Source organism: Balaenoptera acutorostrata, chromosome 12, assembly GCF_949987535.1.
Source record: "Balaenoptera acutorostrata chromosome 12, mBalAcu1.1, whole genome shotgun sequence".
Taxonomy (NCBI): domain Eukaryota; kingdom Metazoa; phylum Chordata; class Mammalia; order Artiodactyla; family Balaenopteridae; genus Balaenoptera; species Balaenoptera acutorostrata.
In genome coordinates, this window is record NC_080075.1 from 68,322,941 (window position 1) to 68,350,067 (window position 27,127).

The 27,127-nt window shown below is 38.2% G+C and overlaps 1 protein-coding gene and 1 long non-coding RNA gene across 2 annotated transcripts in view; one reads left to right on the forward strand and one right to left on the reverse strand.

Annotated features, from left to right (window-relative positions):
• The window catches only part of NLRC4 (NLR family CARD domain containing 4), a 42,155-nt gene that overhangs the window by 12,509 nt on the left and 2,519 nt on the right, over positions 1-27,127 (forward strand). The window contains exons 3-8 of the mRNA XM_057558300.1: positions 213-473; positions 1,340-3,334; positions 8,578-8,670; positions 8,833-9,003; positions 10,810-10,902; positions 11,670-11,837. Of these exons, the coding sequence (XP_057414283.1) occupies positions 213-473; positions 1,340-3,334; positions 8,578-8,670; positions 8,833-9,003; positions 10,810-10,902; positions 11,670-11,837 (2,781 nt within the window). The remainder of the gene's footprint in view (positions 1-212; positions 474-1,339; positions 3,335-8,577; positions 8,671-8,832; positions 9,004-10,809; positions 10,903-11,669; positions 11,838-27,127) is intronic.
• On the reverse strand, positions 2,968-26,981 carry LOC130709392 (uncharacterized). The gene is made up of 4 exons (XR_009009930.1): positions 26,638-26,981; positions 12,413-12,622; positions 3,978-4,145; positions 2,968-3,083 (listed from the first exon to the last, which is right to left on the reverse strand). It is a non-coding gene; the product is annotated as an uncharacterized LOC130709392 (long non-coding RNA).

A 27,127-nucleotide genomic window follows, 5' to 3' on the forward strand; every position in this document is an offset into this window, starting at 1 on the left:
ACGTCTTGCTCACCAAGGACTCTGGGGTTAGGAATGAGGGTCTTTACAGAGCTTTTCTTGAGGGCCTGGAATTCAAGCATTTGGCCTCTCCATAACTCAAGATAGGTACAAAGGAAAAAAAATGCATGAACCTAATGCCCTGGCAACATAATGCTGATATGCACATTTTGTATAAATGAATAAATATGTATATTTCTCCCCCATCCCCTCAGTGAATTTCATAAAGGAGAACAGTCAAATTCTCATTCAAAGGATGGGAGTGACTGTTATAAAGCAAATTTTGGATGAGCTATTTGTATGGAATGTTCTGAATTACGAAGAAGTAAACATCATTTGCTGTGAGAAGGTTGAGCAGGATGCTGCAAGAGGGATCATTCACATGATTCTGAAGAAGGGTTCAGAAGCCTGTAACCTCTTTCTTAAATCCCTTGAAAAGTGGAACTATCCTCTGTTTCAGGACTTGCATGGACTTAGTAAGTATTAGTTTGCTTTTAGCTGTTCTACAAATAGAATAAATCATGAAGATCCATAATCCCCATGACAGAGCCTCTGCTCTCCTCCCTCCAATGCTCTCATATCACTTGGCATTGGGCTTTGGTTATGTCGAGGAAAAGCTCAGACACTCTCAGGAAAACAAAACAAAACAAAAAACTCCCACTAGGTCACTTGATGGTGAAGCCAAATAAGTAACTCCAGGGTAAGGGAATAAATGATTTAGCATAGTCTGACTTCAGAATCAAACTGGACAATGAAGGCACTTAAGAAGTCAGTGCAGTAGTGCAGTAGTAGTTTTCAACATTCCTTAGTCTGATGAGGACCATCTGTGGACAAGTGGCCCCCAGACTGCCTACTCTGTAATCCAAGCACCATGGTAAAGAGAGCCTGACTGACTAAAGAAGCATGATTCTGCTTTTCATGAAATATTAATTTAGTTTTTCTTTCTTTAAATTAGTCAATTATCTCCTGGCAGATTTTAATCAAGGTTAAGGCTTGATTTGCTGAAAGTTACCCCTGACCATCATTCTCAACCATATCCCCACTATTCTCATGCACTTTCCTTAACCCAAACACTGGCTCCTCTCCTTTCCAATCAGCTGCTACAAAATTTGGTGGTGGAAAGGAAGAAACAGAAGGCAAAAGGGCAAGTAGGGTAAAGGGTAACAGGGGAAAGCAGGAGTAAATATTTGGAACCCTTTCTGCCAGCTCAGAACTGGGGAAGGAAATTAAAGTCATCAAGGGAAGATTCTCAGCCTCACTCCTCCTCCTCCTCCTCCTCCTGAACTCTAGGTTCTGGGGAGACACAGAATTGGATCCTCCTCAATTTCCTCTTCTCTAACAGGTCTTTTTCATCAGATGTCAGAAGAAGACTTAGATGGTTTGGCTCAGGATTTAAAGGACTTATACCATACCCCATCTTTTCTGAACTACTATCCGCTGGGTGAAGATATTGACATTATTTTTAATTTGAAAAGCACCTTCACAGAACCGGTTCTATGGAGGAAGGACCAACACCATCACCGTCTGGAGCAGCTGACCCTGAGTGGCCTGCTGGACACTCTTCAGAGCCCCTGCATCATCGAAGGGGAATCGGGCAAAGGGAAGTCCACTCTGCTGCAGCGAATCGCCATGCTCTGGGCCTCTGGAGAGTGCCAGGCTCTGACCAAGTTCAAATTAGTTTTATTTCTCCATCTGAGCAGGGCCCAGGGTGGACTCTTCGAAACCCTGTGTGACCAACTCTTGGATATACCTGACACAATCAGGAAGCAGACTTTCATGGCCATACTACTGAAGCTACGGCAGAGGGTTCTTTTTCTCCTAGATGGCTACAATGAATTCAAGGCCCAGAACTGCCCAGAAATCGAAGCCCTAATAAAGGAAAACCACCGCTTCAAGAATATGGTCATCGTCACCACCACCACGGAGTGCCTGAGGTACATCAGGCAGTTTGGTGCGCTGATTGCCGAGGTGGGGGACATGACCGAGGACAGTGCCCAGGCTCTCATCCGGGAAGTGCTGATAAAGGAGCTCGCTGAAGGCTTGTTGCTCCAAATTCAGAAATCCAGGTGCTTGAGGAATCTGATGAAGACCCCTCTCTTTGTGGTCATCACTTGTGCAATCCAGATGGGGAAAAGTGAGTTCCACTCTAACACACAAACCACACTGTTCTGTGCCTTCTACGATCTGCTAATAAATAAAAACAAGCACAAACGTAAAGGGGTGGCTCCAAGTGAGGTCACTCGGAGCCTGGACCACTGTGGGGACCTAGCTCTGGAGGGCGTGTTCTCCCACAGGTTTGATTTTGAACCGGACGACTTGTCCAGTGTGAACGAGGATGTCCTGCTGACAACGGGACTCCTCTGTAAATACACAGCTCAACGGTTCAAGCCGAAGTATAAATTCTTTCATAAATCATTCCAGGAGTACACAGCAGGACGCAGACTCAGCAGTTTATTGACGTCTGAAGAGCCAGCAGAGGTGACCAAGGGGAACGGTCACTTGCAGAAAATGGTTTCCATTTCAGACATTACATCCAAGTACAGCAACCTGCTCCTGTATACGTGTGGGTCATCTGCCGAAGCCACCCGGACTGTTCTGAAACACCTGGCATCAGTGTATCAACATGGCAGCCTCGGTGGGCTTTTCGTCACCAAGAGGCCTCTCTGGAGGCAGGAATCTATGCAAAATGTGAAAAGCACCACTGTGCAAGAAATTCTGAAAGCCATAAACATCAACTCCTTTACAGAGTGTGGCATCAATTTATTCTGTGAGAGTATATCCACATCAAACCTGAGAGAAGAATTTGAAGCTTTCTTTCATGGTAAAAGCCTACATATCAACTCAGAGAACATCCCTGATTACTTATTTGACTTCTTTGAAAACTTGCCTAATTGTGCAAGTGCTCTGGACTTTGTTAAACTAGACCTGTACGGGGGAGCTGTGGCTTCGCAGGATGAGACTGCAGAAGACGCAAGCAGGATCCACATGCAGGAGTCCTCAGGAACCTACATTCCCAGCAGGGCTGTGTCTTTGTTCTTCAACTGGAAGCAGGAATTCAAGACATTGGAGGTCACACTCCGGGATTTCTGCAAGTTGAATAAGCAAGATATCAAATACCTGGGGAAAATATTCAGCTCTGCTACAAGCCTCAGGTTGTACATTAAGAGATGTGCCGGCGTGGCTGGAAGCCTCAGTTCGGTCCTCAGCACCTGTAAGAACATTCATTCCATCATAGTGGAAGCCAGTCCCCTCGCCTTAGAAGACGAGCGGCATATCACATCTGTGACAAACCTGCACACCTTAAGTATTCACGACCTAGGGACTCAACGGCTACCAGGTATTGTAAACATCAACAGTTTAAGCTATAATCAAACCTGGCTAGTTACTGTGGAAATATTAGATATTATTTGTTTTGCTTGAAATTTTCTAATAGTTTCTACTAGTGTCAGGAAGTGGAAGGGCTTGGGAGAGACTTCCATGTGGGAGGAAGGCTGTCAGATTGGGAGGCCCTAGGAAGGATTCCCAGAGCTGAAGCTCTGTAGTCTGACTGAATAACTATGTAGTATATATATGGTAAAGTGTGTGTTTGTATGTTTGTCTGTGTATACAGTAGGTTAAGCTTGTCTTCTGTGAACCCTCCCTCTTGTCAGCATCTCTGTCTTAACTCAACGTTCACTGCTTTCCTGCCAAGTAGCACCCTTCCTTCTTTGAAGTCTGGGAGGAAATCCAACCATAAACTAATCACCTGCAGAAGCTGGTGGCTAACTGTGTCACTAGATTCTCATCTAGGAAATTGCAGCACATCCAGCCCTAGCCCCACTCCAAGTATCATTCACTTTGAAGGAAGATTTTGGGAACAGTTTTTGTTGAACATGAAGAAATTCCAGACTTCAGATGCATACATGTGGGGTCAATCTTTCTGGGTAAAGGGGAGTTTTCCCCAGATTCACAATAACACTAAAGGTGAGTGTCTCCCTTACCTGTGTAGTCCAGCCACACCTGTGTAGATCCGTCCTGTTGCCCAGAGCAGGGGCTGCTGAGTTCTGTGAAGCTATGGGCCAGCAGGAGCCTTGTTCTACATGACTGTAATCTGAGATTCATTTTCATCCACAAGTAGTTTCCCATTCAGCTCTGCCTCACTTGTCACCCTGTAGAGGACATTTTCTATCATTTTAAGAATCTAGAATCTTTTGTACAGATAAGCTTTGCAACCTCCTACTCAATGCAGGAAGGCCTTCTATAAGATTCTGGATAGTCACTCAGACTTTATTAGACTACCTTCTGTGTTAGGAGGCTTACCATCTTCTCTTGATGGCCATTCGTTTGTGCTGATATTGCAAACCGGTCACTTACGTGCTGAATTTGACCTACATATAATTAAAATTGTTCTTTTTAATGTTTGCCAATATTTTGTTCTTAATATTTTAAATTTATTTTTTGAGTAATATATTTACATGGTCCAAATTATAAAACAATCTATGATGAAAAGTCTCCTTCCGTTCTCTCTCCCCTAGCTATGACTCTTCTCCCTAAAGGAGTTGCCACCATTTTGAAATTGGGAAATATCATGTGAAAATACAGGTTTCTCATTCCTCTTGAAAATTATAGATTTGACAACTGCACTTGGTAACAACTGGCTAGAGCTTCATGATCTGCTCCTACACTCTTTGGAAAGACACATAATCTCCAGTTGGGCACAAAGCCCACCTGTTCTACTTCTTGTAATAACATCATCTCCCTGGCCCGCTTTGACATTTGAGTTTGCAATCAGCACTTATTTTTTCTTATAGCTAGAATCTAGTCACTACTGAAAGACATGTTGGTTATTTCCAGTTTGGGCAATTATAGATAGAACTACTAAAAACATTCTTATGAAAGTTTTTTTTGTGAAAATAAGTTTTCAATTCACTTGGGTAAATATGTAGGATTAGCGTTGCTGAGCCATATGACAAGTGCTTGTTTAACTTTTTAGGAAACTTCCAAGCTATTTTCCACTTTGTACATTTTACATTTTCAGTAGCAATACATGAGAATTTTAGTTGCTCTGCATTCTCACTAGCATTTAGTATTATTTCTATTTTTCTCTTTTTGTCATTTTACAATAAGAAAAAAAAAACAGACAATACCAAGTGCTGATGAGGATGTGGAGCAACTGGAACTCTGTGTATAGTGTTATATCATCAGAGTTGGCTAATAAAAGTTGAAAATTCTTCACGTGCTTGTTTGCAACTTAGTGAAATGTTTCTTCAAGTTTTTACCCATTTTTTAAAAAGTATTTATTTATATTTTTATTTTGGCTGCACCGGGTCTTAGTTGCATCACGTGGGATCTTCGTTGTGGCATGTGGGATTGTTAGTTGTGGCATGCGGGCTCTTAGTTGCAGCATGCAGACTTCTTAGTTGTGGCTTGAGGACTCTTAGTTGTGGCATGCATGCAGGATCTAGTTCCCTGACCACGGATCGAACCTGGGCCCCCTGCATTGGGAGCACGGAGTCTTACCCACTGGACCACCAGGTAAGTCCCTACCCATTTTTAATTGGGTCAATTTGTTTTCTTAATGTTGAGTTTTAAGTGTTTTTTTTTAATATATTCACAATACAAGTCCTTTGTGAGATAAGTGATTTGAAAATATTTTCTCCCAATCTGTAGCTAGTCTTTTCATTCTTTAACAGTGTCTTTCACAGAACAAAAGTTTTACATTTTGTTGCCATCCATTTTTTTTCTTTATGAATCATGCTTTTGGTGTCATGTCTAAGAACTCTTTGCATAAAGGTCATGATGATTTTTTCCTATATTTTCTTTTAAAGTTTTATGTTTTACGTTTAGATCTATGATCCATTTCGAGTTAACATTTGTGTAAGGTGTGAAGTTTAGATCAAGGTTCATTTTTCTTCCCTATGGATATCCAGTTGTTCTGTTTATTGAAATTACTATTCTTTCATGTTGGAATAGCCTTTGTATCTTTGCCCAGATTTTTTGGCTATAGTTGTATGGGTGTATTTCTGGATACTATTTTCCATTGATCTTTCATTTGCCAATACCCTTGTCTATCCCTTGCCAATACTACATTGTCTTAGTAACTTTTACTTTATAGTAAGTCATAAAATTGGGTAGTGTTATTTCTCCAACTTTCTTCTTCTTTTTCAAAATAATTTTAAAATATTCTAGTTCCTTTGTCCTTCCATATAAATTTTAGAATCACATTTTTTTTTTTTTTTGGCTGCATCGCACAGCCTGTGGGATCTTAGTTCCCCAACCAGGGATTGAACCTGAGCCCTTAGCAGTGAAATCACAGAGTCCTAACCATTGGACTGCCAGGAAATTCCCAAGAATCACATTGTTTATATCGTCAAACACTCTTCTTGGGATCTTGGTTGGAATTACATTAAATCTATAGAACAATTTAGGGAGAATTGACATTGTTATTATGTTGACTCTATGACCATGGTTTCTCTTTCCATTTGTTTAGATTTTCCTTGATTTCTTTTTTCACCATTTTGTACTTTTCATCATGTTGATTGTGTATATGTTTTTTAGATTTATACCTTTTTCATTCTTTTGGAGCTATTGTAAATGGTAACTTTAAAAAATTTGGTTACCAATTATTTATTGCTACTACAGAAATACAGTTGATTTTTGTGTGTTGATCTTGTACTCTATACCTTTGATAAACTTATTTCATGTCCCTTCCAAAAGGATTATTTTCATTTCTTCCTTTCCAATTTTGTATTCCTTTTATTTATTCATTTTTTAAAAATAAATTTATTTAGTTATCTTTGGCTGCGTTGGGTCTTCGTTGCTGCGCGCGGGCTTTCTCTAGTTGCAGCGAGCAGGGGCTACTGTTGGTTGCGGTGTGCGGGCTTCTCATTGTGATGGCTTCTCTTGTTGTGGAGCACAGGCTCTAGGTGCGCAGGTGGGCTCTAGAGCACGGGCTCAGTAGTTGCGGTGCACAGGCTTAGTTGCTCTGCAGCATGTGGGATCTTCCCAGACCAGGGATCGAACACATGTCCCCTGCATTGGCAGGCGGATTCTTAACCACTGCGCCACCACGGAAGTCCCTGTATTCCTTTTATTTCATTTTCCTGCCGTACTACACTGATTATGACTTGCAGTGTAGTGTTGAATAGGAGAGGTGAAAGTGAACATCCTCCCTTGTTCCTGATCCTAGAGAGTAAGCATTCAGACTTTCACCATGAAGTGTGATGCTAACTGTAGTTTTTTTGAAGGTGCCTTTTATCAGGTTGGGGAAGTGTCCTTCTATTCCTAGGTTGCTGAGAATTTTTATCATGAATGGTTATTGGATTGTATCAGCTATTTTTGCTGTATCAATTTATATGATCATGTAGTTTTTCTTCATTAGACTGTTAATATAGTGAAGTACATGGATTGATTTCCAAATATCAAAACAGTCCTGCATTCCCTGTATGAAGCTCACTTGGTGGTAGTATAATATTCTTTTTATATATGGCTGGACTCCTTGGTAATATTTTGTTGAGGATTTCATAAGTGATATTGGTTTGAAGTTTTCTTTTGTTTTATTCCCTTAGTCTGGGTTTCAGATTGGTTAATGGTAGTGTCATAAAATGAGTTGGGAAGTGTTGTCTGTATTTCTGTTTCCTGGAAATGATTGTGTAGAATTGGTGTTATTTCTTCTTTGAAAGTTTGGTAGAATTTGCAAGTTAAATTATCTGTGCCTGCAGCTTTCTTTTTTGGAAAATTTTAAACTACAAATTCAATTTCCTTGGTTATACTGGACTATTCAGATTACTTATGTAACGTTGGCTAAGTTTTACTAGTTTGTGCCTTTCAAGAAATTGTGCAATTTTGTCTATGTTGTCAAATTTATGCATGTAGATTTGTTCATATTATTCTCTATCCTTTTAACCTCTGTGATTTCTGTAATGATATCTTCCCTTTCATTTCTGATATTGGTAATTTGTTATTCCTCATTTTTTCTTTGTCAGTCTTGCTAGAAATTTATCAATTTTATTGATCTTTTCAAAGATATAGCTTTTAATTTCCATTGATTTTCCCCTATTGTTTCTGTTTGTGATTTGTTATTGATTTCTGCCCTTATCTTTATTATTTTATTGCTTCATCTTGCATTGGGTTTATTTTGCTCTTCTCTCTCTAGTTTCTGAACTCGTAAGCTTAGGTTGTTGATTTGAAAACTTTCCTTATTTCTAATATAAGCATTCAATGCTCTAAACCTCCCTTTAAGTAACTGTTAACTGGAGATTTTGATATATTTTATTTTTATTTCTGTATTTTTCAAAACATCGTCTAATTTTCCTTGAGACTTCCTGTTTGATCCATGCTTGTTTAGAAGTGCGTTGTTTAATTTCCAACTGTTTGGAGATTTCCCAGTTATCTTTCTGTTATTGTTTTCCATTGTAATTCCATTGTATTTTGAAAACATGCTTTTAGCTAAGGAAGATCCCCATCTCTCACCAAAAAAATATATTTTCGTGTCAATTTCATGAACATTTCTTGCCCATAGTGACAACTAAAATCTTTTGATTGGTAATAGAAATATAGTAAATGACAGCTGAACACAGTCCAATCCCTTTTCTTTGGCAGGTGGTCTGACTGACAGCTTAGGTAATTTGAAGAACCTTATGAAGCTCATACTGGATAACATTAAGATGAATGAGGAAGATGCTATAAAACTAGGTCAGATTTTTGTTTTCTCTAATATATTTACTAATACAAGTTTGATAATAAGAACAGCTAAGACTCTTTGACACTGGCTGTGTCTATACAAGGCAACGATGCCTTTATGTACTTGGTGTCTTAATGCATTTCCTTTCCTTTTTTTTTTTTTTTTTTTTGCAGCTGAAGGTCTGACAAATCTGAAAAAGATGTGTTTACTTCGTTTGACCCACTTGTCTGATATAGGGGAGGGAATGGATTACATAGTCAAGTCTCTGTCAGCTGAACCCTGTGACCTTAAAGAAATCCAATTAGTCTCCTGCTGCCTGTCAGGAAATGCTGTGAAAACCCTAGGTAACTGCTGCCTGCATTATGAAAACAGTGTAAGAAAACATGCGATATTTTCATACTAAGGCATGCTAAGTCTCTCAAATGGAAATTTAATTTTTAGGGAAACTGGAAAAGATAATAAAGACTTCTAGGTAATATCTAACTTGTTTTTAATGACCTTCTTCATGATTGGAATGAAAATTTACTATGGTTGAATAATAGGAGAGAATTTCAGGATAATTGAAGATGTCCTTTTAAGAAAAGGTAAAGAGGAAGAAAATAAGAAATAGGTGCTTGAAGCTTGGCACATATTCTGTTATATAATAACTGCTTAATAAAAATTTGGATGAATGGATAAACAAGTGATTGAGAAGCAGAGAGAGAAGGATTTCCTTAAATGTTTTCAGGCTTTCCAATGCTTACCTATTGCACTGTTAAGATGGAGTTAATGTGCATCAATATGAGTTGAGTCTTTTGAGTTCTTAAAGTGTGCATATACCAAGTATGGAGAAACCTTTGCATATTTCTGGATAAACTAGATATGTTCGATTCAGATTTTTTTTAAATTTAGATTTTGGTAAAAAAGATGGTCTAGCCCTCTTAAAAACAGAATACACAACTGCTAGGAGTCTGTAAAGTTTCCTAAGGAAACTATTTATATGCCAACATAAACCAAAAGCTAGAGAAACCCAGGATTAGAAAAGGCCAGATAAACAACGGAAAGCATGAGAATGATGAGCATACTCCTTTACTTCTCTACTTGCCCTGCAGAGAGAAAGGTTTAGAACTGAAAATAGCAGCTGTACCCTTTTTAAGAGGAGTTCTGCAGGTTTTTTATTTTAAACCAAATCCCAGAAGATATTTTATTCTAAGAAAAGGGGTCATATGATTGCTTAAAAATAATAATAGCTAATATTATAACAAGAGTATATATTCATTAAAAAATTGACTAATTTTTTAAAGGAGATTTTTCTCATTAGTCTTGATAGGAAAAACTTCAACTAGATTAAACAACCATGATAAATATCTGAAATGAAAAGAATTAAGCAGTGATCAGCTAGAGTGATGGCATTTTATGATTAATGTTTACATGTAATATAGTTTTCCAAATTTTAACCTCAGTATATTTATGTCTTTGTCATTAAAATACATGTCTTGTAGATGGAGTTGGGTCTTGCTTTAAAAAAAAAATCTAGTCTTATTAATCTCTTTAACTGGAGTGTTTAATCCATTTACATTTAATGTAATTATTTATAGGACTAGATTTCCGTTAGTCATTTTGCTATTTGTTTTCTATTTTTCTCATCTGTCTTTTTTTAATTTCTAAGTTTTTATTATTAGTATCACCACTATGACATTAACAAAATCATCTAAACTGAGTACACAAAGAACAGCTCATGTCATCTGGTTTTTGTTCCTTTGTTTCTCCTTCATGATAGGGCATTTTAGAATTGTAAGCACCCTCACAGTTTATTTAGTTCATCTTCCTTATTCCAAAGATGAAGACACTGAGGCTTAGAGAAATGGAGTGACTTTACTAAAGTGACATAAAAACTATATTCCCGGATGCTTTAGGCTTTTTGTGAACTCAATTTTTTTAGTCAGAACTTAGAACAAGGAAATATCTGTGCACCAGTCATAGTCGTGGCAATTGGGGGTTAAACCTATCCAGATACTTTTTGAAATAAATAAATTAATCAAGTCAAATAATGGTTTTATACTATCAACAAAGAAAACAAGGACTCAGAATTCTTCTAAGGATATTTTAAAATGCATTTATAGTTCCCTGAAAGTCTTGTTGTTTTGGATTAAAAAAATTTTTTTTTGCAGCTCAGAATCTTCACAACTTGGCCAAACTGAGCATTCTTGATTTATCTGAAAATCATCTGGAAAAGGATGGAAATGAAGCTCTTCATGAACTAAGTAAGAATGACAGTTTAGGGACTTCCCTGGTAGTCCAGTGGCTAAGACTCTGCACTTCCACTGCAGGGGGCGGTGCAGGTTCAATCCCTGGTCAGGGAACTAAGATCCCACATGCAGTGCCGTGTGGCCAAAAAAAAAAAAAAACGAATTGATAACTTAGCCAAAATCAAATACTCAAATAGTCATCATTATCAGATACTCAAATAGTTTATCCACATATGCCTTACTAGATGGACCTTAAGTAGGTCATTTAGCCCTTCCTTAAACTGCCCTTGAGGAATACAGGCCCATGGCTTTTGAGTTATCAGTTTTCCCATACTCACTGCACCTGAGACTCCCACCTACTTGTCTCCTTCTAGTGAGTTAGTGTCTGAGAGTAAGTGATATTCAAGACAAATCTGCTTAAGTTAGTGATAAGATTTTTAAGGTGTGATAATGCTAATGTGATTATGTTAGAATTAGAAACCTGATACTTAACTGTCTGAGATTTGCTTCAAAATAATATAGAAGGGAAGGAATTTGATGACGATGAAGCAAGGTTGTCCATGGTTCAAGGTTTGTTGAAAGTTGGCTTATTAGTACATATAATTTCATTATACTGTTCTGTATGTTTGTATATTCTTGAACACTTCCCGTAAAAATATTAACAAAAAAACCAAGTAGATCCTTATTGCACATTGAGCAGGCTGCAGAGATAAAAATCATTCCTTCTCCCACATCAATTTTGAGATGGATCCAATTCCTGAACTGCTCTCTGGTTCTTCAAGTTGACAGGCTGCACATCTTGGAACAGCTAAACGTGCTGATGCTGCCCTGGTGCAGTGATGTACGAGTCAGCTTGGCCAGGCTGCTGGAGCAACTGAAGGGGACCCCACAGCTCATCAAGCTTGGGCTGAGAAACTGGAGACTCACAGATGCAGAGATTAGAATTCTAGGTAGGTATACGCACAGAGCCAAGAGAAAAGAAGTTAGCCCTCACAAAGTTCTTCAGTTGGCTTGCTCTATTTAGTTAGTTAGTTAGCATCTTTATTTATTTATTTGCCTCCTCTTTTTTATATAGATATATTGAAAGAGGGTTCATACATGTTAAGGAGTAAAATGATTGAAAACACTGGCCTGCCTTCAGGTTTTTAAGCATTTCACCTAAAGTGTTAAAAGGGAAAACATTCACGTTACCTGACAAGCTGTATCGTGTTAGGAATTGCTCTTCTAGCCTTAACTGTCTGAAATTCAGCAATGCCCTTCCAATCTTGGGAAATATTTTTACGTCACTTGTTGGGTATTCAAAACATGTAAAGGTAAGTGCAACTTTATGTAAATGGGGTCATGGAATATCTTTAAGTAGCTGTGATATAATCCAGGAACAAACAGAGATTCATAAATGACTGAAGACAATGATAGTTTCAGGCAGTTGATGAAGGGTCTGCATGCTCTCTGTATTAGTTATCAATGTCTGTGTAAGATTACCCCAAAACTTAGTGGCTTAAAACAACTATAAACATTATCTCACGTTTCAGTGGGTCAGGAATTTGGAAGCAGCTTAGCTGGGTGGTTCTGGCTTAGGCTCTGTCATGACTGGGGCTGCTGGAGACCTGATCCCAAGGTGGCTCCTCACTTGGTTGGCAGGTTAATGCTGGCTGTTGGCTGGAGTCCTTAGTTTCTCATGCCTGGACCTCTCCATAGACTGCTTGCATGTCCTCACAACATGGCCGCTCACTTCCTCCAGAGCAAGAAATCCAAGGGAGAACCAATTAGAAGTTGCAATATCTTTTATGACCTAGCCTTGGAAGACCATTTCTGGTCATCTCTGCTGTGTCCTATGGGTTACCCAGGTCAGCCCAATCCACTGTGGGAGGGGACAACACAGAGGAGTGAATACTAGGAGATGAGAATCATTGGAGCCAACTTGAAGGCTGACTACCATATTACCTGAGGCAAAGGACTAGTGAAAACAGCCTTGACTGCCTTCATTTCCCTCATGGATTGTCTAGAATATATCCATAGTATATATATCATAAAACTTACCATTTTAACCATTTTTAAGTCTACAGTTTTGCAGCATTCACATTCTTATGCAACCACCATCACCATCCATCTCCAGAACTTTTTCATTCTCCCTGGCTGAAACTCTACCCATTAAAGACTAACTCCCCTCTTTTAAAAACCTTCTCTCTTAGAGATGCATATGTCTTTAAGTCCTTATGCTGCCCCAAGTTTTTTTTTAAACATCTTTATTGGAGTATAATTGCTTTACAATGGTGTGTTAGTTTCTGCTTTATAACAAAGTGAATCAGCTATACATATACATATATCCCCATATCTCCTCCCTCTTGTGTCTCCCTCCCACCCTCCCTATCCCACCTCTCTAGGTGGTCACAAAGCACGGAGCTAATCTCCCTGTACTATGCAGCTGCTTCCCACTTGCTATCTGTTTTACATTTGGTAGTGTATATATGTCCATGCCACTCTCTCACTTTGTCCCAGCTTACCCTTCCCCCTCCCCGGGTCCTCAAGTCCATTCTCTACGTCTGTGTCTTTATTCCTCTCCTGCCCCCAGGTTCTTTGAAACCTTTTTTTTTTTTTTTTTTTAGATTCCATATATATATATGTTAGCATACGGTATCTGTTTTTCTCTTTCTGACTTACTTCACTCTGTATGACAGTGTCTAGGTCCATCCACCTCACTACAAATAACTCAATTTTTCTTCTTTTTAATGGCTGAGTAATATTCCATTGTATATATGTGCCACATCTCCTTTATCCATTCATCTGTCCATGGACACTTAGGTTGCTTCCATGTCCTGGCTATTGTAAATAGAGCTGCAATGAATATTGTGGTACATGACTCTTTTTGAATTATGGTTTTCTCAGGGGATATGCCCAGTAGTGGGATTGCTGGGTTGTATTCTGGTTCTATTTTTAGTTTTTTAAGGAAACTCCATACTGTTCTCCATAGTGGCTGTATCAATTTACATTCCCACCAACAGTGCAAGAGGGTTTCCTTTTCTCCACACCCTCTCCAGCATTTATTGTTTCTAGATTTTTTGATGATGGCCATTCTAACCGGTGTGAGATGATACCTCATTTTAGTTTTGATTTGCATTTCTCTAATGATTAGTGATGTTGAGAATCCTTTCATGTGTTTGTTGGCAATCTGTATATCTTCTTTGGAGAAATGTCTATTTAGGTCCTCTGCCCATATTTGGATTGGGTTGTTTGTTTTTTTTAATATTGAGCTGCATGAGCTGGTTGTAAATTTTGGAGATTAATCCTTCGTCAATTGCTTCATTTGCAAATATTTTCTCCCATTCTGAGGGTTGTCTCTTCATCTTGTTTATGGTTTCCTTTGCTGTACAAAAGCTTTTAAGTTTCATTAGGTCCCATTTGTTTATTTTTGTTTTTATTTCCATTTCTCTAGGAGGTGGGTCAAAAAGGATCTTGCTGTGATTTATGTCATAGAGTGTTCTGCCTATGTTTTCCTCTAAGAGTTTTATAGTGTCTGGCCTTAAATTTAGGCCTTTAATCCATTTTGAATTTATTTTTGTGTATGGTGTTAGGGAGCGTTCTAATTTCATTCTTTTACACGTAGCTGTCCAGTTTTCCCAGCATCACTTATTGAAGAGGCTGTCTTTTCTCCATTGTATATTCTTGCCTCCTTTATCAAATATAAGGTGACCATATGTGCATGGGTTTAACTCTGGGCTTTCTATCCTGTTCCACTGATCTATATTTCTGTTTCAGTGCCAGTACCATACTGACTTGATTACTGTAGCTTTGTAGTATAGTCTGAAGTCAGGGAACCTGATTCCTCCAGCTCCATTTTTCTTTCTCAAGATTGCTTTCGCTATTTGGGGTCTTTTGTGTTTCCATACAAATTATGAATTTTTTTGTTCTAGTTCTGTGAAAAATGCCAGTGGTAGTTTGAAAGGGATTGCATTGAATCTGTAGATTGCTTTGGGTAGTAGAGTCATTTTCACAATGTTGATTCTTCCAATCCAAGAACATGGTATATCTCTCCATCTGTTGGTATCATCTTTAATTTCTTTCATCAGTGTCTTATAGTTTTCTGCATACAGGTCTTTTGTCTCCTTAGGTAGGTTTATTCCTAGCTATTTTATTCTTTTTGTTGCAATGGGAAATGGGAGTGTTTCCTTAATTTCTCTTTCAGATTTTTCATCATTAGTGTATAGGAATGCAAGAGATTTCTGTGCATTAATTTTGTATCCTGCTACTTTACCAGATTCATTGATTAGCTCTAGTAGTTTTCTGGTAGCATCTTTAGGATTCTCTATGTATAGTATCATGTCATCTGCAAACAGTGACACCTTTACTTCTTCTTTTCTGATTTGGATTCCTTTTATTTCTTCTTCTTCTCTGATTGCTGTGGCTAAAACTTCCGAAACTGTATTGGATAATAGTGGTGAGAGTGCACAACCTTGTCTTCTTCCTGATCTTAGAGGAAATGGTTTCAGTTTTTCACCATTGACAACGATGTTGGCTGTGGTTTGTCAGATATGGCCTTTATAATCTTGAGGTAAGTTCCCTCTATGCCTACTTTCTGCAGGGCTTTTATCATAAATGGGTGTTGAATTTTGTTGAAAGCTTTTTCTGCATCTATTGAGATGATCATATGGTTTTTCTCCTTCAATTTGTTAATATGGTTTATCACATTGATTGATTGGTGTGTATATAGAAGAATCCTTGCATTCCTGGGATAAACCCCACTTGATCATGGTGTATGATCCTTTTAATGTGCTGTTGGATTCTGTTTGCTAGTATTTTGTTGAGGATTTTCACATCTATGTTCATCAGTGATATTGGCCTGTAGTTTTCTTTCTTTGTGACATCTTTGTCCGGTTTTGGTATCAGGGTGATGGTGGCCTCGTAGAATGAGTTGGGGAGTGTTCCTCCCTCTGCTATACTTTGGAAGAGTTTGAGAAGGATAGGTGTTAGCTCTTCTCTAAATGTTTGATAAAATTCGCCTGTGAAGCCATCTGGTCCTGGGCTTTTGTTTGTTGGAAGATTTTTAGTCACAGTCTCAATTTTAGTGCTTGTGATTGGTCTGTTTATATTTTCTATTTCTTCCTGGTTCAGTCTCATAAGGTTGTGCTTTTCTAAGAATTTGTCCATTTCTTCCAGATTGTCCATTTTATTGGCATACAGTTTCTTGTAGTAATCTCTCATGATCCTTTGTATTTCTGCAGTGTCAGTTGTTACTTCTCCTTTTTCATTTCTAATTCTATTGATCTGAGTCTTCTCCCTTTTTTTCTTGATGAGTCTGGCTAATGGTTTATCAATTTTGTTTATCTTCTCAAAGAACCAGCTTTTAGTTTTATTGATCTTTGCTATTGTTTCCTTCATTTCTTTTTCATTTATTTCTGATCTGATCTTTATGAGTTCTTTCTTTCTGCAAACTTTGGGGTTTTTTTTGTTCTTCTTTCTCTAATTGCTTTAGCTGTAAGGTTAGGTTATTTGAGATGTTTTTTGTTTCTTGAGGTAGGATTGAATTGCTATAAACTTTCCTCTTAGAACTGCTTTTGCTGCATCCCATTGGTTTTGGGTTGTCATGTTTTCATTGCCATTTGTCTCTAGGTATTTTTTGATTTCCTCTTTGATTTCTTCAGTGATCTCTTGGTTATTTAGCAGTGTATTGTTTAGCCTCCACATCTTTGTATTTTTTACAGATTTTTTTCCAGTAGTTGATATCTACTCTCATAGCATTGTGGTCAGAAAAGATACTTGATACGATCTCAATTTTCTTAAATTTACCAAACCTTGACTTGTAACCCAAGATATGATCTATCCTGGAGAATGTTCCATGAGCACTTGAGAAGAAAGTGTATTCTGTTGTTTGTGGATGGAATGTCCTATAAATATCAATTAAGTCCATCTTATTTAATGTATCATTTAAAGCTTGTGTTTCCTTATTTATTTTTATTTTGGATGATCTGTCCTTTGGTGAAAGTGGGGTGTTAAAGTCCCCTACTATGATTGTGTTAATGTCGATTTCCCCTTTTATGGCTGTTAGCATTTGCCTTGTGTATTGAGGTGCTATGTTGGGTGCATAAATATTTACAATTGTTATATCTTCTTCTTGGATTGATCCCTTGATCATTATGTCTTTGTCTCTTGTAATAGTCTTTATTTTAAAGTCTATCTTGTCTGATATGAGAATTGCTACTCCAGCTTTCTTTTGATTTCCCTTGGCATGGAATATCTTTTTCCATCCCCTCACTTTCAGTCTGTATGTGTCCCTAGGTCTGAAGTGGGTCTCTTGTAGACAGCATATATACGGGTCTTGTTTTTGTATCCATTCAGCTAGTCTATGTCTTTTGGTGGGAGCATTTAATCCATTTACATTTAAGGTAATTATCAATATGTATACTCCCTTTACCATTTTCTTAATTGTTTTGGGTTTGTTATTGTAGGTCTTTTCCTTCTCTTGTGTTTCCTGCCTAGAGAAGTTCCTTTAGCATTTGTTGTAAAGCTGGTTTGGTGGTGGTGAATTCTCTTAGCTTTTGCTTGTCTGTAAAGGTTTTAATTTCTCCATCAAATCTGAATGAGATGCTTGCAGGGTAATCTTGGTTGTAGGTTTTTCTCTTTCGTCACTTTAAATATGTCTTGCCACTCCCTTCTGGCTTGCTTGCAGAGTTTCTGCTGAAAGATCAGCTGTTAACCTTATGGGGATTCCCTTGTATGTTATTTGTTTTTTTTCCCCTTGCTGCTTTTAATATTTTTTCTTTGTATTTAATTTTTGATAATTTGATTAATATGTGTTTTGGTGTGTTTCTCCTTGGATTTATCCTGTATGGGACTCTCTGCGCTTCCTGGACTTGATTATTTTCTTTCCCATATTAGGAAAGTTTTCAACTATAATCTCGTCAAATATTTTCTCAGTCCCTTTCTTTTTCTCTTCTTCTTCTGCGACCCCTATAATTCGAATGTTGGTGCGTTTAATGTTGTCCCAGGAGTCTCTAAGACTGTCCTCAATTCTTTTCATTCTTTTTTCTTTATTCTGCTCTGCAGTAGTTATTTCCACTATTTTATCTTCTAGGTCACTTATCCGTTCTTCTGCCTCAGCTATTCTGCTATTGATTCCTTCTAGAGAATTTTTAATTTCATTGATTGTGTTGTTCATCATTGTTTATTGCTCTTTAGTTCTTCTAGGTCCTTGTTAAATGTTTCTTGTATTTTCTGCATTCTGTTTCCAAGATTTTGGATCATCTTTAGTATCATTACTCTGAATTCTTTTTCAGGTAGACTGCCTATTTCCTCTTCATTTGTTTGGTCTGGTGGGTTTTTACCTTGCTCTATCTGCTGTGTGTTTCTGTGTCTTCTCATTTTGCTTAACTTACTGTGTTTGGGGTCTCCTTTTCACAGGCTGCAGGTTCCTGTTGTTTTTGGTGTCTGCCCCCAGTAGCTAAGGTTGGTTCAGTGGGTTGTGTAGGCTTCCTGGTGGAGGGGACTGGTGCCTGTGTTCTGGTGGATGAGGCTGGATCTTGTCTTTCTGGTGGGCAGGACCACGTCTGCAGGTGTGTTTTGGGGTGTCTGTGACCTTATTATGATTTTAGGCAGCCTCTCTGCTAATGGGTGGGGTTGTGTTCCTGTCTTGCTAGTTGTTTGGCATGGGGCGTCCAGCACTGTAGCTTGCTGGTTGTTGAGTGGAGCTGGGTCTTAGCGTTGAGATGGAGATCTCTGGGAGAGCTTTCACCATTTGAGATTACATGGAGCTGGGAGGTCTCTGGTGGACGAATGTCCTGAACTCAGATGTCCCACCTCAGAGGCACAGGCCTGACACCTGGCTGGAGCACCAAGACCCTGTCAGCCACATGGCTGCTGGTCTTGCAGAGTCTCCTGGAGAGGCCTGCCCAAAGGTTTTGCCTTTCTTAGTGGTGCTCCAATTTATGGATCTTTCCTTCCCTTAATTTCTAACTCCACTTCCATCTCCTCTACCCACTCACTTTCCTTAACCCACCAAATCATATCATTTTGGCTGTCATTCTTTCAGGCTTCCCTGCCATTCCAGTTGACATTGGAAGCAGGTGGCTTCTGTGACAGACTAATTAGTTAGCTAATAAATAATCCCTCTCAGGTAACCTCATACCTAAAGCAAGTTGGAAAGGATATGTCTTTTCTTCCAGGAGGCTGTTGGGGAGTGTGTAGAATTAGAATTACAGGTAGGGGAGGCATTTTTAGGTAAAGACCTTTTACCATCTTTCAAATGTTTATGTAGGTAGTTGCTTAATTTGCCCACTTCTGAGGCTGGCCATCGAGACCAGAGAAGGAGATGGTGTGTTTATTAAGAACTAAGCTAGGCAGTAATTTGCCATTTTACTTTAATAGCCTAGTGCCTAATCGCCTCCATATGTAAATGAGAAATTTAAACATAACAGAAGACAGCTGACTCTTGGAAATTTGGCTGTTATGATGTACCCCAAAATGCAAGTGAAAAAAATAACTAAATGAACACTCAATAGTAGTCGCTAATTTGTTCTCAAAGTGTTTTTAAAAAGAATTTGTGCAATTATCATTATATGTCTAATAAAACATAACATTATTATCCCTGTTTTATAAAGAAACAGGGACATCAGAAGGTTGTCATACTGAAGCAGGGAGAGGGTTAGAGACAGAAGAGTTGATCAAAGGAGGGAGAGAGTGTAGGTGCTGGCATGGCTCCCCTCCAGCCATTTCCTCCACCTCCCAGAGGTATAAAAAGCAGTCTGCTTGGGCTTGAGGCATAAGCTGAAGAGTGAAAGCCAAGCGTTCTCTGCCTTTGGTCTCTAGCCAGGTAATGAGAGTGCTATCTGTCAGAGGCTCCATCATTATGAAGTGGTGCATTTGTTTTGGAGTCAGGCAGACCTGCCCATCCCTTCTGCTTGATGGATGTATGGTCTGCAGCAACATGAAGTCTCTGAGCCTCAGTTTGCTCATGTCAAATGGGGAAAATTATGATGTCTACCATATGAGAGGTTATTGTGCTAATCCGTAATTGAGCTAATGCATATTAAGTAAGAAATTCAACATTGACCCACTGTATATGCTCAATAAATGGTACTATGATCATTATCTTCTGGGGGGCTTCAAGGGGAACCAGATGCTAGGGTCATTTTCCTTTAAAAAAGATCTTCCTCGGCCTGCAAAATAAAATATAACCTGCTCGCTTTTGATGTATAAGACCCTTTATAACAGAGTCTCAATACACCTTCCTCTCCACCTTTATCTTCTGCATGCCTCCCCACCTCTGTGAGGTTCCATCCTCATGGAACTCTTGCTAGTCCCCAGAAATGCCTTTGTATATGCACTCCCTCTAGGAAGTCCTTCACCTCCTCCTATAGTCCTTTAAGACCAAGCTGACATATCTCCTTCTTGGTGAAATAGTCTCCTTATGCTCCCTCTTCTGCACCCCTACACGTAACCTAGATGGTGGTTTTAAGCCTCTTGTCCTGAGTCTTTCGAACTTTTTTTGACTAGGACCCACATTTTAAAAATACATTTTATCTCATGATCCAATACACACGTACATATACATTTTTAAAGTTTCACAGAAAGTAATTATCTTTTGCTATGTGTGATACACTCTGTTATTTTCTATTCTTTCTATCTATCCAATTTCACTTAAAACAAATGCTGATTGCAATCCATTAAATTCATCTCATGTTCCTCTAAAGGAGGGGATACCCTGAAGCTTAAAACAAAACACTTATCCAAAAAAGGAACCCTGTTTCACTGCTGGTAGGAATGTAAGTTGGTGCAGCCACTATGGAAAACGGTATGGAGGTTCCTTTAAAAACTAAAAATAGAGTTACCATATGATCCAGCAATCCTAGTCCTGGGCATATATCCTGAGAAAACTCAAATTCAAAAAGATACATGCACCCCAGTGTTCATAGCACTATTTACAAGAGCTGAGACATGGAAGCAACCTAAATGTCCATTGACAGATGAATGCATAAAGAAGATGTGGTGCATATATACAATGGAATATTACTTAGCCATAAAAAGCATGAAAAAACGCCATTTGCAGCAACATGGATGGATCTAGAGATGATCATATTAAGTGAAGTAAGTCAGAGAAAGACAAATATCATATGATATCACTTATATGTGGAATCTAAAAAAATGATGCAAATTCTTATTTACAGAACAGAAACAGACTCACAGACATAGAAAACAATCTTAGGGTTACCAAAGGGGACAGTGGGTGCAGGGGGAGAATTTGGGATTAACATATACACACTACTATACATAAAACGGATGGGCAAGCAGGACCTACTGTACAACACAAGGAACTATATTCAATATCTTGTAATAACGTATAATGGAAAAGAATCTGAAAAAGAAAAAATATACATACATATATATATAGAACAATCACTTTGGTGTACACCTGAAACTAACACAACATTGTAAATTAACTATACTTCAATTTTAAAAATGGTTATTAAAAAAAACCCCACTGCTCTAATCCATATCCTGGATCCAGGGCTTCTCTTTCCATGGTCATTTCTGGCTGTGCATTTCTGCTCTTGTGTGACTCTAGATCTGTGTAATCTTGCCTCCTGCAGTGATTCCTTTTCCTATCCTCCAAGTCAGGGGTCCCCAACCCCCGGGCCTGCAGACCAGTACTGGTCCTCGGCCTGTTAGGAACTGGGCCGCACAGCAGGAGGTGAGGGGCGGGCCAGTGAGCAAAGCTTCATCCGCCGCTCCCCATTGCTCCCATTACCGCCTGAGCCATCTCCACCCACCAACCCACCCCCGCTCCCCTGTCCGTGGAAAAATTGTCTTCCACGAAACCAGTCCTTGATGCCATAAAGGCTGGGGACCACTGCTCCAAGTGACTCAGATGGGTAGAACAGTCACTTATCCTTAATTTCTACTGGAAGGCCCCAGTATAATTATAGATGTAGCAGATTTACTGAATGCTTGTAAATAATTGGGAAGGGTGGGATTACATGATAGCTCTGAATAGCAGATTAAATTTAATATTGGCACTTCCCCATTCCCAATGAGATGCAAGAACATTTCTGCCAATTCAGGCTCTAGTTGCCTGTCAACTGCCTTGTCTTCCTCCATCACCATCTCTTACAGACCCCAGCAATTCCAAAACAAACAAACAAACAAAAAAATCCCTCCACGTTATTATGAAGAGTAATTCAATTATATCTAGCAACCTAAGCCCAAACTCGGTTCAGGACCTTCCTTCACATAGCCAAAGACATATTAATGTGCTCTGTAAACAACAGGCTTCAGTTCCAGGTCTCTCCTCTACCTCTCCACCACTGGGCTCTATAAACATCAAAGAGAAGAACAGATTTATTTCCTCCATAATATGAATCATGTTAAAAGGCAGATGAAGCCAGAATTAGGGTTCATTTTGTTTTTGTACTTTTTAATTGAAGTATAACATACCCACAGAAAAGTGTACAAATCCTAAGTAGATAGTACAAGGAATTTTCATAAGGTTCACATACCCATGTAACTAGTACCCAGATCAAGAAACAGAAGATTGTCAGCTTTATAGCTCCCTTCTCCCAAGGGTAACTGCTATCTGGACTTCTAACATCATAGATTGGTCTTGACTGTTTTTGAATTTTATATAAATGGAATCATGTAGTATGTATTCTTTTGTGTTTTCTTTGGTTGAACATCATGTGTGTGAAATTCATCCATATTATTATGTGTAGTCATGGTTCATTCATTCTCATTGTTGTAAAATCTTCTATTGTGTTAACATACCTCAACTGATTTTCCCATTCTACTGTTGATAATTTGAGTAATTTTTAGTTCTTGAATATTGTGAATAGTGCTGCTATGAACAACCTTGTATATATCTTTTGGTGAACAAATGGCCACATTTCTGCTGGGTATCTATGGTGGGTTTGGATTACAGGTAAAGATTACAGGCAAGCATATGTTCAGCTTTAGTACACATGTCAGTCTTCCAATGTTCTTATATTCAATTCAGGTTTTAAAAAACAGTGGTTTTTATTATTACACACAGCAATTTATTTTTATTAGAGCACTTACCATTTGAATTTAGAGAATGTATTCATATGTCTGTCTGCCCCACTAAACTGTGAGGTCTTTGAGAACAGGCCCAGGCCATTAGACTTGGCATTGAGTATATATCCCAAACTCAATAAATATTTGTTGTATGAATGAACAAATTAACTTACAGCACTTCCACAATTTGCCATGAAATATAGGCTAGCTTGGGTTCTTAGAAACCCAATTACAGTAAATGCTATTTTCTTATATATAAAATCAACCAAAAATTCTAAAATACACTTGTATGATTTCACAACCTCTTTACTATATCTGAACCAACCAATTGTTCAAGCCTCTAGCATAAGTTTCCTGGCTCTGGTCCATAACACCTCTCCTGGATCAGACCTGGCTTTGGGATTGCCATCCCCATTTAGTGATGGTATATGTGATGGATGAGATGCAATATGCCTTGAGATGGGATAAGAAAATGCAGACTGGTAATAAGAGATGGGGAGTCTAATGAAATAAGGGCTACATAGGAAGAAGTAGGGAGGAAATATGTCATAGGAAATATTTAATGAGATACAGGGTAGGGGAGATGCACTGGAGACATAGGGAGTATTTTCAGAAAAGTACCTTTTTACCAAAGGTTTTAGACACCTCCTGGTCCTAACTGAAACCTGGTTCTCCCCTACAGCTCTATTTAGTCACTTTTTATTTTCTTGATTTTTATGCCTCTCAGAGTTGAAAGGCAAGGTCAGGTTCTCCTTGATTCTCATTCTGCCCTTCTAGTCCACTCCTTCTCCAACCTCATTAAGGATTCCTACTCTCATGAAGCTTAGGCCATTTAACTGGACTATGGTTTGTCCTTTGTTATTGCTATGAATTCTGAACTTCTTGTCACCTTTTCTTATTCACTGAAGCCTTTGGCAACTGTCTTACAGAATTCCTCACCCTCTAACTTTGGTCATCCACCTAGAAGACTTCACTCCTTTTGTGAAACTACTCAGGCAACACTCAGGAACCTCCTCTTTGGTCCTTCTCTTCCATTCTCCTTCACCCATCTGTGAGCATGGAATTATCAGATTATGATAATTCCACTTAAAATTGTTCTGCTTCTGAGATATTAAATTCAGATAATCCATTCTCAAACAACAACCTTCTAAATTTCCATCCTGGTTACTCAATGACTCATCACCAGTTCTTTTTACTTCATTGGGACTTCCAGTCTGTTGAGTTCACTACTATCTACTTACTGAATAGCCCCTGTCTATCTTGACTTCCCTTCCTACCTAGTTTAAATTCCACCCTTCATCCTGCAAACATTCTTGTCACAATAGCTGAAACTCTCATGGCCCACAGTATTACAAGTCAATCTAGGCAATGACAGTTAGTGATGGATGTGTGTGATAGATGCAATAGTGAAATGAAGAAAGTATAATGAGAGGTGGAGTCTCTAAATAAAGAAAGACTACTTAATGAGATGCAGGGAGAAAATGAGATGTGGCGGAAAGGTATGAAATTAGATACAGTGTATTTGCTGGCAAAACTGAAAACCTGGATTGTCCTTAATTTTCCACTTTTTCTGTACCTACACTCAGGTTACTGGGGAAAATCAGACAATTTGGCAGATAGGTACACTACAAGTTTATAGTGACAAGTTTCAACAAAAATATTTAGAGCAAATGGTAAGAAAGCATTATATAATGAAACTTGTGGTATGCAGCAAAAGCAGGGCCTGAATAAAATTCTCATCATCTTAAACACTTATATTAGAAAAGAAGGCTGGAAAATTAGTAAGTTTCTAATTTAAGAAGCCAGAAAAACAGAGTAAACCCCAATACAATAAACATAAGAGTATAAATCAATGAAATAGAAAACAAAAGTACAATTAAAAAAAGATTAGTAAAGCTTAAAGTTGGTTCTTTAAAAAGAGTAACAAAATAGATAAAAATTAAGCAAGACTGATCAAGAAAAAACAGAGCAACATAAATAATTTCATTAATCAAAATGGAGACATAAGCACATGAATGTGTGTAGTGGCTTTACTCATATCACATATCTGATAAGGGACTACTATCTAGACTATATAAAGAACTCTTACAACTCATTGATAAAAAGACAACTCAATGTTTAGAAAAGGCAAAGGATCTGAATAGGCATTTCTCCAAAGAAGATACATAAATGGCTAATAAGCATCAGAAAAGAAGCTCAACATCATTAGCCATCAGGGAAATGCAAATCAAAGCCACAGTGAAATGCCTCTTGCCACCCACTAGGATGGTTATAATAAAACAGGTAATAACAAGTGTTGACAAGGACATAGAGAAATTGGACGCTCATATGCTGGTGGCTGGAATGTAATAGGAAATGTTTTCCTGCTTAGGGAAACATTCTGGCACCTCTTCAAAAGGTTAAACATAGAGTTACCAATTCCACCCTGAGGTACCCAAGAGAAAATGAAAATATATGTCCATACAAAAACTTGTACAGCAATGTTCATAATAGCATGTTTAATAGCCCCAAAGTGGAAACAACCCAAATGTCCATCACTACTGAATGGATAAACAAAATGTGGTATATCCATATAATAGAGTATTATTCAGCCATAAAAAGAATGAAGTATTAGAATACACTATAACATGGATGAACCTTGAAAATATCATACTAAGTGAAAGAAACCAGTCACAAAAGACCACATTATGGTATGACTCCATTTAAATGAAATGTCCAAAATAGGCAAATCTATAGTAACAGAAAGAAGATTAATGGTTGCCAACGTTGGGGGTAGGGTGGGAATGACTGCTAGTGACTGTGGAGTTTATTCTTGGGGATGATTAAAATGTCCTGGAATTATATAGTAGTGTATAACTTTGTGAATATACTAAAACCCACTACAGTTACTTTAAAAGGGTGAATTTTATGGTATGTGTATTATATCTCCAAAAAAAGTCCATAAAAGTATATCCTAAGCAATGTATTTTTTAGACATAGAGTACTTGTCAAAACCACATTTTTAAAAATACAAAAGAATGATAAACTCTACATCAGAACAGTAGTTTCTTTGGGTCAGAAGGTGGCAGATGTGTACAATAGGGGGATACCACATAGTAGATCCTAGTTTTTACCCATGTTCTTATTCTCAGGCTAAGTGATAGATTCATGAGTGAATAGGTGAAATTAGTGACCTATCCAATTCTGAATACATGAGGTCTATTAAAACAATAAACACAATCTCTCAACATTTCCTGGCAATCTTACTGTGCTTCTGTATACAGCACTCTCTAAATAAACAATTTCAAACTTTATTCTCCTTAATCCACCAGTCTTCCACTATTTCACAGTGGATGTGATTCTTTTTTCCCTCTCCTTCTCCTGTTACATTATAGTAGGTCTCTCCCCTCCTATCTAAGGGCAGTCTCTCTGCTCTAGCTGTGCTTCAGATCCCAGCCCTGCCCTCATTCCTGTTCAAGGACACCATTTCACCAATTATGCCCCTCTTTACTCTTTCCTATCAGTTTTTAAAGATGCTCAAATCGCTCTCATTTTAAATAAAACTCTTCCTGACTCCTATCTTCCTCCTATGGCTATCTATCATCCCGTCTTTCCCTTCGAGGCAAAAATTTATGTACCCTCAGTACATCTCCACTTCCTGATCATCCTCTGCTTCCTACTCATTCCAGCTGACTGTCTACACACCTGCATGTGTCTTAATTCAATAGAAATTTTCCAAAGTGTTTCACTTACCTGTGTAAAAGTTGACACTGAGCACTCCCCCTCCTTTTCGAAATGTTCTCTTGACTTCCATGCTACCTTGGTTACTTCTCAGTCTCCTTTGCAATGGCAATTCCTCTACATAGATATTAAATGCTCCCAATTTCTCTTAAAACTTGGTCCTAGGTGCTCTGCTCTTCTTCCCTAGAGATTACATTTAATCTTAAAGCTTTAAGTGCCATTTTAAAATTCTGACTCCCAAAATTTTGTTTCTAGCCCATCAGCAATCTGGGACTATCAGAAAGAAATCATTGCTAGCTCAGGGATCTATTTCACCTGTTCTAACTTAACCCTTTTTTAGATGACATAGTTTGATTTAAATGTTTGAGGCTGAACTCTCTTATCCAGCATGTTCTCAAAAAGACAGCCATCACATCTGAAGTCCATTATCCAGTTTGTTCTCAAAAAAAAAAAAAAAAAAAAAACAAACCACCACAGACCGTACTCATGTTCTAGCTCAGTG